This window comes from Pristiophorus japonicus, chromosome 15 (genome assembly GCF_044704955.1).
Source record: "Pristiophorus japonicus isolate sPriJap1 chromosome 15, sPriJap1.hap1, whole genome shotgun sequence".
Lineage (NCBI taxonomy): Eukaryota > Metazoa > Chordata > Chondrichthyes > Pristiophoridae > Pristiophorus > Pristiophorus japonicus.
In genome coordinates, this window is record NC_091991.1 from 109871888 (window position 1) to 109884257 (window position 12370).

The following is a 12370-nucleotide window of genomic DNA, read 5'->3' on the forward strand; positions in this document are numbered from 1 at the left end:
GTAATGTGTAAAGAGTCTGGATTAATTAATGATCTCATAGTGAAGGATCCTCTTTGGAAGAGTGATCACAGCATGGTAGAATTTCAAATTCAGTTTGAGGGTGAGAAAACTAGATCTCAAACTAGTGTCCTGAACTTAAATAAAGGTAATTACAAAGGTATAAAGACAGAGCTGGTTAAAGTGGACTGGGAAAATATATGAAAGGGTAAGACGGTAGAAAAGCAGCGGCAAACATTTAAGGGGCCATTTCATAACTCTCAGCAAAGATATATTCCATAAGAGAACGAAAGATTCTAAGAGAAGGCTAACTAAGGAAGTTAAGGATGGTATAAAATTGAAAACATAGGCATACAATGTTGCGAAGATTAGTGGCAGGCCAGAGGATTGGGACATTTTTAGAAACCAGCAATGGACAACTAAAAAAATTATAAAGGCAGAGAAGATAGCATATGAGAGTAAACTGGCAAGAAATATAAAAACAGATCGTAACAGCTTCTACAGGTATATAAAAAGGAAGCGAGTAGCTAAAGTAAACGTTGGTCCCTTAGAGGATGGGACTGGAGAATTAATAATGGGCAACAGGGAAATGGTGGAGACTTTGAACAAATATTTTGTATCGGTCTTCATGGTAGAAGACACTAAAAGCATCCCAATAACTGATAATCAAGGGCCTAGTGGAGTGGGGGGGGGGGGGGGGGTAAGAAACTAGAGATAAAAGTACTAAGCAAACTAATGGGACTAAAGGTGGACAAGTCCCCTGGACCTGATGGCCTGCATCCTAGGTCTTAAAAAGAAGTGGCTGCAGAGACAGTGGATGCATTGGTTGTAATCTCCAAAAATTCCCTGGATTCTGGAGGTGTTCCAATAGATTGGAAAACCGCAAATCTAACACCCTATTTACGAAAGAAAGGAGACAGAAAGCAAGAAACTATAGATCAGTTAGCCTAACATTTGTAATTGGGAAAATGCTGGAGTCCATCATTAAGGAAGTAGCATTTAGAAAATCATAATGCAGTCAAGCAGAGTCAACATGGTCTTATGAAAGGGAAATCATGTTTGACAAATTTGCTGGAGTTCTTTGAGGATGTAATGAGTAGAGTGGATAAAGGGGAACCAGTAGATGTTGTGTATTTGTATTTCCAGAAGACATTCAATAAAGGTGTTTCTGCACAAGATAAGAGTTCACGGGTTTGGGAGTAATATATTAGCGTGGATAAAAGATTGGCTAACTAACAGAAAACAGTCGGGATAAATGGGTAATTTTCAGGTTGGCAAACTGTAACTAGTGGGTTGGCACAGGGATCAGTGCTGGGGCCTCAATTATTTACAATTTATCTTATCGAAACATATAAGATAATGAGGGGGTTCGACAAGGTGGATGCAGAGAGGATATTTTTACTCCTAGGGGAAACTAAATCTAGGCTCAGAATAAGGGGCCACCCATTTAAAACTGAGACGAAGAGGAATTTTTTCTCTGAGGGTTGTAAATCTGTGGAATTCTCTGCCCCAGGGAGGTGTGGAGGCTAGGTCATCGAATATACTTAAGGCGGAGACAGATAGATTTTTGAGCGATAAGGGAATAAAGAGTTTTGGGGAGCGGGAAGGGAAGTGGAGCAGAGTCCATGATCAGATCAGCCATGATCTTATTAAATGGTGGAGCAGGCCCAAGGGGCTAAATGGCCTTCTCCTGTTCCTATTTCTTATATTAATGACTTGGATGAAGGGACCGAGTGTAATGTAGCCAAATTTGCTGATGATACAAAGATAGGTGGGAAAGCAAGTTGTGAGGAGGATGCAAAGAATCTACAAAGGGATATAGATAAGCTAAGCGAGTGGGCAAGAATTTGGCAGTTGAAGCATAATGTGGGAAAATGTGAGGTTATGCACTTTGGTAGGAAAAATGAATAAGCAAATTACTATTTAAATGGGAAGAGATTACAAAATGCTGCAGTACCAAGGGATCTGGGGACTCTTGTACATGAAGCACAAAAAGTTAGCATGCAGGTACAGCAAGTAATCAGGAAGGCAAATGGAATGTTGGCCTTTATTGCAAGGGGAATGGAGAATAAAAGCAGAGAAGTCCTGCTCCAATTGTACACGACCTTGGTAAGACCACACCTGGAGAACTGCGTACAGTTTTGGTCTCCTTATTCAAGGAAGGATATACTTGCATTGGAGGCAGTTCAGAGAAGGTTCACGAGGTTGAGTTTTGAGATAGAGGGGTTGTCATATGAAGAAAGGCTGAGCAGGTTGGGCCTATATACTCATTAGAAGAATGAGTTTAGAAGAATCTTATTGAAATGTATAAGATTCGGAGGGGGCTTGACAGGGTAGATACAGAGAGAATTTTTCCCCTCTTGGGGACATAGTTTGAGGGCCCAACATTGACCTGAAGCGCGCCGACTTTGCGCGCTGGAAAGAAAGGGTGCCAGAAAAAAGGGGCCCCATCCTGGTTGTTCTTCGGAGTCGTGGCGTGCAGTCTATTGGGGGAGGGGGGGAAAAGAGAAACAGGCCAGTGCAGAAAGTACTGCCAGCACCTGCGCGCATGCTCAGTAAAGTCTGCGCGCATGCTCCTGCCCTCCTATGGATTGTGAGCAGGACCCAATGCTCGCAGCCCCTATCCCCGGCCGAAGGGACGGCAGATCTCGTTGCACCCTACCCCCGGCTGAGTGGCCTCCCGCACCGGCCGGCCGAGTTCCCGGGCAGGTAAGGACTTCAATTCTATTTTTTTATTTAGTAGTCCCCCCCGCCCCCGCGACATCGCGGCCAGCAGCTGGCATTGCTCCGGTAGGATTTACTTAATTTTTATTAGTATTTTAATTGTTTGAGCTTTTCCTTGCAATGTTTGGTGCTTGGTTGTTGAGGTCCTCTCCAGTTTCCTTCCCTCCTCTATCCCTGCCCCAATGTCTGCCGAACGTGCGCTGCTTTTTCTTCACTGCCCGCAAGGTTTTTCAGAGCTGACCACATACGCTGACCTAAGTCGATTTGGAGTAAGTTTTTGCTAGCCAAAGTGGCATAAATGGCCAAAACTGGCGTAAGTGTCTGGGAACGCCCCCTTTTGAAAAAACTGACCTAAAAAAAAAATAGTACCTAACTGACTTACTCTGGAGCAAATACTTTGAGGAAAATGGCATTTTGTAAACTTACGCCAGAAAAAACTTACTTCAAAAAAATTGATGCAAGTCATGGCCAAAATTGGCCCCAGAATAAGGGATGAACATTTAAGACAGAAATTAGGAGAAATTTCTTCTCCCAGAGGGTCATGAATCTTTGGAATTCTCTACCCCAGAGAGTTGTGGAGGCTGGGTTTTTGAATAAATTTACGTGGGGATAGACAGATTTCTGAACGATAAGGGAGTCGAATGTTAAAGGGAGCGGGCAGGGAAGTGGAGTTGAAGCCAGGGTAAGATCAGCCATGATCTTATTGAAAGGCGGAGCAGGCTCGAGGGGACAAAAGGCCTACTCCTGCTCCTATTTCTTATGTTCTTCTGTAAGAGATAGGGAGTCAGTTGGAAGAGAAGAGTAGTAAGTCAGAGAAGGTCCAGGGAGGGCATCTCATTTGTTGTTTGTGACAGCTTGCTATGTGCACATTGACAGCCACAATAGTGACTACTCTTCAAAAAAACATTAATTGGACAATCTGTAAGGCCCTGTTGGTGCTAGATGGAAGTCCTGACATGAACTTTCTTTTCAGGCAAAGGACTTGCATTGAAAATATTATGAGAGCCTGCTTGGCCGTCCTCCTCAGAACCGCATGCAACTGATGGCAGGGCTCAATACTAGGTCCCTTGCTTTTTGTGGTATACATTAATTATTTAGACTTGAATATAGGGGGTATGATAAAAAAGTTTGCAGATGACACTAAAATTGGCTGGGTGGTTGATAATGAAGAAGAAAGCTGCAGACTGCAGGAAGATATCAATACTGGTCAGGTGGGCAGAACAGTGGCAAATGGAATTCAATCCAGAGGAGTGTGAGGTAATGCATTTGGGGAGGACTAAGACTAAGACAAGAGATTACACATTAAATGGTAGGACACTGAAGTGTAGAGGAACAAAGGGACCTTGGAGTGCAGGTCCACAGATCATTGAAGGTAGCAAGCCAGGTAGATAAGATGGTTAAGAAGGTATACACAGAATACTTGCCTTTATTAGCTGAGGCATAGAATACAAGAGCAGGAACTGTAGAAAACACTAGCTAGGCCACAGCTAGAGTACTGTGTGCAGTTCTGGTCAGCACATTACAGGAAAGATGTGATTGCACTGGAGAGGGTACAGAGGAGATTTACAAGTATGTTATCTGGACTGGAAAATTTTATGAGGAAAGATTGAATAGGCTGGGTTTGTTTTCTTTGGAACAGAGGAGGCTGAGGGGAGACATTATTGAGGTGCATAAAATTATGAGGGACCTAGATAGAGCAGATAGGATGGATCTATTTCCCTTAGCAGAGGGTTCAACAACCAGGGGACATAGATTTAAATTAATTGGTAGGAGGTTTAAAGGGAATTTGAGGGGAAATTTCTTCACCCAGAGGGTGGTGGGGTTCAGGAACTCACTGCTTGAAAGGGTGGTAGAGGCAGAAACTCTCACCACATTTAAAAAGTGCTTGGATGTGCACTTGAAGTGCTGTAACCTGCAGGGCTATGGACCAAGAGCTGGAAAGCGGGATTAGGCTGGGTAGCTCTTTATTGACCGGCGCGGATACAATGAGTCGAAATGGCCTCCTTCCGTGCTGTAAATTTCTATGATTCTATGAAACGCTTTGGCACATCTTGAGGACATGGTCAGGTGCTGGATAAATGCAAGATTTTTCTTTTATCACAAAGCAATATCAGTGGTCCAGACTGCTGGACAGAATAATCCAAGGTTCTACTTGCTGCATGAAATAAACAGATAAATGGTTGATTGTGGATGAGTTAAATATAAGTAAAAGACTGGCGTGGAAAGGCTTGTGCTAATACCACTGGTTATTTTATGAGTGTTAAGGCTAAGAAGTGCAAACATATCCTGCAAACCAGCCTAAAAAGCAAGATAGAAGATTTTAAAAGATAAAAAGTACATTTGAAAACTTGCATTAAAAAATGTAGTTTTACAAAAATTATATCTGAAGATTAATATACACAATTTATAATTTGGATGACGACTTTGTTTCTACTCAAAAAAACAACCCTAGACCCCTCTGCCCTTGCAAACTACCACCCCATCTCCAACCACCCTTTTCTCTCCAAAGTCCTTGAAATGTGTTGTTGCCTCCCAAATCCGTGCCCATCTTTCCCGCTTTCCGTGCCTTAGTGACCGACTCCCTCCCTCCTTGTCCTTCTTGATTTGTCTGCAGCCTTTGACAAGGTTGACCACTCTATCCTTCTCCCAACGCCTCTCCACCGTCGTCCAGCTGGGTGAGACTGCACTCGCCTGGTTCCATTCTTATCTATCTAATCATAGCCAGGGAATCACTTGCAACACCTGCGCTTCCCGCCCCTCATATCGTTACCTCTGGTGTCCCCCAACGATCTATCCTTGGCCCCTCCTATTCCCTATCTACATGTTGCCTCTTGGCAACATCATCCAAAAACACAGCATCAGTTTCCACATGTACTCTGATAACACCCAGCTCTACCTCTCTACCACTTCTCTTGATCCCTCCTCGGTCTCTAAATTGTCAGATTGCTTGACCGACGTCCAATTCTGGATGAGTAGAAATTTTCTCCAATTGAATATAGGGAAGATTGAAGCCATTGTTTTCGGTCCCAGCCACCAACTCCATCACTTTTCCCAACTTCTGTCTGAGGCTGAACCATTGCTCGCAACCTCTGTCATATTAGACCCTGAAATGAGCTTTTGACCACATATCCGCAGCATAACTAAGACCACCTATTTCCACCTCCGTAATATCACCCATCTCCGCCCTTGATTCAGCTCATCCACTGCTGAAGACCTCATCCATGCCTTTATTACCTCCAGACCTGACTATTCCAACGTACTCCTGGCTGACCTCCCACATTCTATCCAATATAAACTAGAGGTGATCTAAAACTTGGTTGCCCGTGTCCTAACTTGCACCGTCCCGCTCACCCATCGCAACTGTGCTCACTGACCTACATTGGCTCCTGGTTAAGCAATTTCCTCCAGCTCTCTTCCTCCCCCCGCGGTCCTCTAATTCTGCCCTCTTGAGCATCCTTGATTAAAATCTCTCAACCATTGGTAGCTGTGCCTTCTGCCTAGGCCCTAAGCTCTGGAATTCCCTGCCTAACCCTCACCGCCTCTCTACCTCTCTTTCCTCGTTCAAGATGCTCCTTAAAAACTACCTCTTTGACCAAGCTTTTGGTCACCTGCCCCAATTTCTCGGTGTCAAATGTTTTATCTCATAATACAACTGTGAAGCGCCTTGGGATGTTTTGCTAAGTTAAAGGTGCTATATAAATGCAGTTGTCGTTATTTAGAAAATGTAATGAGCAAAATGAGATGAGCTATGCATAGTTAATAAACCAAACTGCAATGCCAATATGCGTAATCTGTGATACTACATCCCGATATAGTTGCATCTCGTTGGTGTAACTAAATACTCTAACCATGCACTAAGACCAAAACATTCATACCTTCTTCGTCAGTGGAGCTCTCAGAGTTTGAGAATCTGTTTGAGTAATGGGAGCCAGTTGGTGTGATGGGGCTGCCACCATCAGAAACCTGACCGTTTTCCGCTGCTGAATGCTCTCCCAGTTCTTTGGTAGGGGTCTCCTAATAGACAAGAGATAAATCATGTTATCAATGCAATTGTTGAATGATAGTTGATAGCTTTATGAAGCTATCTTGACACCACCCAAAAAACATCAGTCTTACTTATTATATACACATTACAGTTGCCTACTGTAAAAAAAAATTGTTTCCACATCAGTTGTAATTCATTACTAATTTAATTTAATGTCTCTTCTTGTGTCTTCCATATTATCATTACTTTAGTCAGTGAACTATCTAAACTCATCATTGAGGATGACTTGCTTCCACGCCAAAAAGGGATGAGTTCATAGGTGTTTCAATGAAGGACCTAATATTCCAGGTCCCGAACTACATGTTGAAGATGCGTGTGTGTGGATTTTTTTTTTTTTTTTAAACGTGTGGTGGCCATTGCACACCAGCCACCACGGGCTTGACAGAGCTAGCTTTTGGTCCAGTGGCAAGGATTGACCAAGATGACTGGTGACAGTAAGTGTGCCACAATGTGTCACATCATGGCACATAGTTATCACAAAGGAGCACCCACAATTGTCTTTTGCAAGAGTAGAAAGTATTCTTTTGTCTTAGCTTTTCCCAAGAGTACTGTAAAAATTCAATGTGTAGATTCTTAAAAAATATACTTTTGTTGTTCCGTTGTTAAAAAGTCTACTCTATGCATCCTCACTGCCAATATTAGATGGCACTCAACCACTAAATTGTTCACAACACAAGAGTATATATTGCAACTAATTTTATGGTCGGCATGATAGGATTCTGTGGCACAGTACATTGCAGTACAACAGAATTTGGCACTTAGCTGAGAAGAATTACTAGTCACCTGTACAACCAGCATTTATATAGCGCCTTTGATGTAGGAAAACATCCCAAGGAGCTTCACAGAAGCGTTATCAAGACACAATTTGACACCTAGGACATAAGGAGCTATTAGGACTGGAGCTTGGTCACAGAGGTAGGTTTTAAGGAGTGTCTTAGAGGAGAGAGGGGGGGTTTTTAGTGAGGGAATTCCAGAGCTTAGAACCTAGGCAGCTGAAGGCATGGCCACCAATGGTGGAGTGATGAAAATCGGTGATATGCAAGTGGCCAGAATTGGAGGATTGCAGAGATCTTGGAGGGTTGTCAGACTGGAGGAGATTACAGAGCTAGAGGCCATGGTACATTATTATAAAGAATTTTCATTTTTTGGCTGTCTGGAGGATGGGAGGGAGAGTTGGAATACATTTACCTAAACTATGAACACTATCTATCCCAATTTTGCAATCAATGAGAGGGAGCAGACAGACATTGATGGGCCATCATCTTTTTAAAAGTACATTATTTGGGAAGCAGTGGAGCCATGCCCCATCTTACAACAAATACACAAGTTGCAATGATCATCTTGACTACATTCCATTCGTCAAAGCTTTCCCTTATTTACAAATACTTTCCCCAAGCACATGGTGCCCCCTGACAGGGTGGCTCAGCTCCTGTTATTAGAGGCATGTAAATTCTGCTGCCTCAGTCAACTATAGGTCAGAAACTCTTCTGAGCCAGTTATCCAATTGCGTCAGCATTCAGAACTTTTTTTTTTTATATAAAGTGAAAAATATGGTGCAAGAGTGACTATTTTGTCATTTTTGTTTAAAAAAAACATGATACTTGCCATCATGAATGGGGATTATTATTCGCAAGTAAAATCAGGAATGGGTTATACACCAATGGTACAAAACGATTAAGGAAGAATAGAGGCAAAGGTTAATTTAATAATCGTTTACCTGGTCAAACAGGAAGACTGTGACATCATCAAAAAATGACACCATCTTCTTCACTTGTCTCTTTCTCACGTCTGCCTTTAGAGGATCAGCGGGTCTGGGTCCAGGGTCTTTCAACAAACTTTTCAGAGCTTTTCCATCATCATTCTCAGTCACAACTATTGGCACCGTATGTGCTGCGTCATCCTCACTCTCTGAACTGGGACTATTAATAGAATAGCCTCTGTAGTCATCCTCCGAATCATCACTGTTTTCATCTTCTTCATCAGCCTCCATTCCATCTTGTTCCTCAGACAGGTCAAAGAATTCAGACGTATCTAGCCTGCCAAGGTACCGTCCTTCAACATCCGGTTCCTTCAGTCTAGTTCCTTCATTACCGTTTGACAATAGCTTCTTAATGTCCTTCTCAATAATTATTCCAATGTCCTCCTTCATATTTTCGGAAAACTGAGCGCTGATGTCTGGGGAGCTAAACAAAACCTCTGGTTTGGATCCTGATCCATCAGTGGCAATTGCACCCAAGTCATCCAAACTCTGGTCATAATTTTTATCATTGGTTACTCTATTAAAGCTGTCATAGGTTCTGGTTTGAAAGTTATTTGGAAATTCGCCTTCATGATCTGAGCAATACAGTGCTGATTCCTTCCTCTGGCTATTCGAGCTTTCCTCTGATGCGGTACTTGGTTGTGCATCATGGAAAGTTGCCGTAACTTTGTCACTATGGTCAGTAACAACCTGATCAGTTTCACACCGAGTAGCAATATTAAGATCACTTTCCTCATGACTCCTCTCAGCGTTCTCACAGTCTGCTCTTTTATCTGGCTCAGAATCGTTATCTGAGAAATAAGCAGAGTCTCTGTGGGAATTCTGGTGACCGTTTGTTAAAGTATTTGAGGACTCCTTGGGAGTGTCCTCATCAATGATATCTACCGCTGGGAGAGCATCCTCTTTGGATACAACAATAAGTGGATTTGAGGGGAAAGTGTCGGCAAACTCCTCACTGGGAGCATCGAGCGCAGCGGAGGTGGGAGCAGCGCTTGCACTGTAGCACTGCGAAGTCCATTCAGGTGATTCCAGATTTTCAGTTTCATAGCCACTGTCAGGTTGTTTCTGAGGTGGCTTTAATTTCTGAGAAACTGTATTTTGCGTTTCTAAAGCCCCTAACACCCCGTGCATCTCTAGTGAGTCCAAAGAATCTGGCGTTTCTGTAGACAGTTCTGAATTAAGATGCACGAACGATGCACTATCTTCTTCTACAGGGCTAATTTGACTCGATAAATCAGAGGAAGGCACGGAAACCATTGATTCAGTATTTGTAAAACTATAGGAGGAGGGTTCGGATTCATCAATAGTCTCCAGTGTTTTCAAAGCCTCTACTGATGTGTGTCCTGAAGGGATGGGGGCAAACAATGCAATACCTTTGGACCCACTGGAGGCTTCAGCCAGATGAACAGTGTCTAGTGTTTTTGCAAGCTCTGTCGAAGAGCAAACAGAATGTACCGAAGCCAGTAATTCTACACTTTCAGAACCACTCGGGACTTCAGAAAGGGGGCCAGTTTCTAATGTTTGCAATGTGGGCTCAGACAGTGAATGCACAGCTGACATCTTGCTGACGTTCTGCACCAGTTGGTTCAAGATGTCTTCATCTGCACTGATCGCACGGAGACCATGAGTTACAGCGACAGCGTCAACATCTGCGGCTTCCGTGTGCTTTGCCGACTCGGTCACGGCGACTTCAGCTGCGGCCTCTTCCACCATTCCATGGGTTACGCCTTCTGTAAGGCGGTGCTTTTTGGCATTATTGCACGTGCTAGCAGCGGCACTTTCACTGCACTCAGCAGTCTGTTGGCAGTGTGCGCGAGGCAAAGCTATATTGCATTTGGAGTTGCAGCAGTCAGTAGTGTCACATCCTAACCCTGAGCTGTCACATATTATACATCCTTCATCTAACTCCTGGTTAAATTGCTGTTCTTCACAGGTGGCTTTACCCTCATCTAAAATAATGCGCGGCCCCTGTTCATTTTCTACCAGAGGTCTACTCTGTGAACAAACTTGCTCAGTAAGATTGCACGTAACTCCATGCTGTGGAGAACTGGCTAATTGCTTATTTTGATCGGTTAACCCCAGGGCCATCACAGAATCAGCAAAGACAGGTGATGCAATGGAGGCAAAACTAATGTCTGCTAAAGCAGCAAAATTATTCACCGAGTGTCCAACTCGCGTGTCACTGCAGGCATCACCTTTCGGTGAGGAGTCTGAGGAGTCACGTAGAAGTTTATTTTCTTTAAGAAAAAAATAATTAGAAGACAGCTTCTCAGATTGGAGTAATCCCAAACTGCCATGATTATTGATGCTTTCTGTGTAAACCTTATCTGTTTTACTTTCCAAAATGGGACTAGAAGTATTTAAACCAAGTGGTGTAGGTTGCTGGATTAAGGACTCCATGGGAGTTTCTTTACTTGAAACTAGACCAGATGCACTTTTCCCTTTCGCCTCACTAAGTTCAGGTAGATCAAGCATTCTGATCTCGTCGGTATTCAAAAACCCTCTGTTAAAAGGCATCTCTTCTAACCTATGGTCGTAAAAGATATTATTGTGGCGCGGGCTTTCAGCATAGCTGGAGGCATAGGTGCCAAACAGAGGCTCCGTTACATCGGACTTTTTCAAGCCTTGATTGCAGCGTGGGAAGAAATCTACATCTGTGCTCAATTCATCTTCAGAGTCTCTGAGGATAACAAAGGACTGGGAGTCCTTGGCCCGAGAAGCTCCTTCGCTGGGATAGCCTGAACTTTCATCAACATCCAAGTTAGTTTCACCTTGTTCCTCCAACTGTATATAGTATTCGCTTCCAACAGACGGATAATGGGCATCAAATACAGGAACAATACCTGGCACAATGAGCGGACTTCCAGCATCCTCTTTTCGAGTGAGTTTATCGTCCGAATGCGTGTGGACGACTGAGAAACTGCTTTTCTCAAAAGCAGCTGTGGGGAAGAAGATGCTCTGGTAGTTTACCTTCGCCCCATCATTTCCTTGCATGTGGTCTTCAAAATGGTCAAGTTTAGCAGTCTCCCACACATACTCGAAGCTTAGTCCTTTACTAGTTTCAGTAACTGTGAGGATATCATCCATTTCCTGGTTCAGTCGCTCGGCAACAAAATGCTCCAGAATTGGAAAAGATGAATTATTTGCCATAGCTTGCCGACTGCTATTGCTGGATTTTAGTGCATTCCATCTTATTTCAAAGTCATCTTCACATTCCTTCTGGCTCTGCATGCGCAGGTAAGTTAGCAGCCTGTGAATCTCTTCAGCAGTAGGTCTCTTTTCTGGGGCTAACCAACAGAACTGCAGAACTTCATACCTGTGAAACAGATCTTCGTTATTAGAGAAGTGACCATTGCATTATATTCATGCTGCAAGCCCTTACATTAAGCTTTAGTTATGGTGTTAGTCTACCAATGGATTATTGCACAGGGCACCCTAGCCAGCGGTTTTTCTAATCATCTCTTGGGAAAAATAGTGTTCAGCTGCAGAAATATAAGGGGAACGCCTCCCTTATTGTTAAATTGTTTTGCCTCCCTTATCCCTTATCGCATGCTCTCAAAGGTGTCATCCGCTCTCCTGTAGCTCACCCATGCAGTCATATCATCATTTGTGAGCCTAGACAATGAGGTGCGAGTAAGGAAAGGAGAAAAGGACAAATCTATCGCAGGCACGCGTTCCATCAGGATCACTGGGGAATGGCCGTGAGTGGGAAGTCTGGTTAATGTTTCTCCTCGGCACCCCTAGATTAGAGAGTTGAGTATAATGTTCCCACTGTCAACTTATCATTGCCAGCACCTCACATGGTGGGTGATAGAGCGAGCCAGGAAATGGTTCCGAGGAGAGTC

The 12370-nt window shown here is 43.5% G+C and overlaps 1 protein-coding gene across 2 annotated transcripts in view; it reads right to left on the bottom strand.

The window, feature by feature from the left end:
• lmtk2 (lemur tyrosine kinase 2) overlaps positions 1–12370 on the bottom strand; it is a 199360-nt gene that overhangs the window by 19930 nt on the left and 167060 nt on the right. For both annotated transcript variants that reach the window (XM_070900769.1, XM_070900770.1), the window contains 2 exons: positions 8484–11841; positions 6597–6735 (listed from right to left, as the gene is read on the bottom strand). In XM_070900769.1, coding sequence (XP_070756870.1) covers positions 6597–6735; positions 8484–11841 — 3497 coding nt within the window. The remainder of the gene's footprint in view (positions 1–6596; positions 6736–8483; positions 11842–12370) is intronic.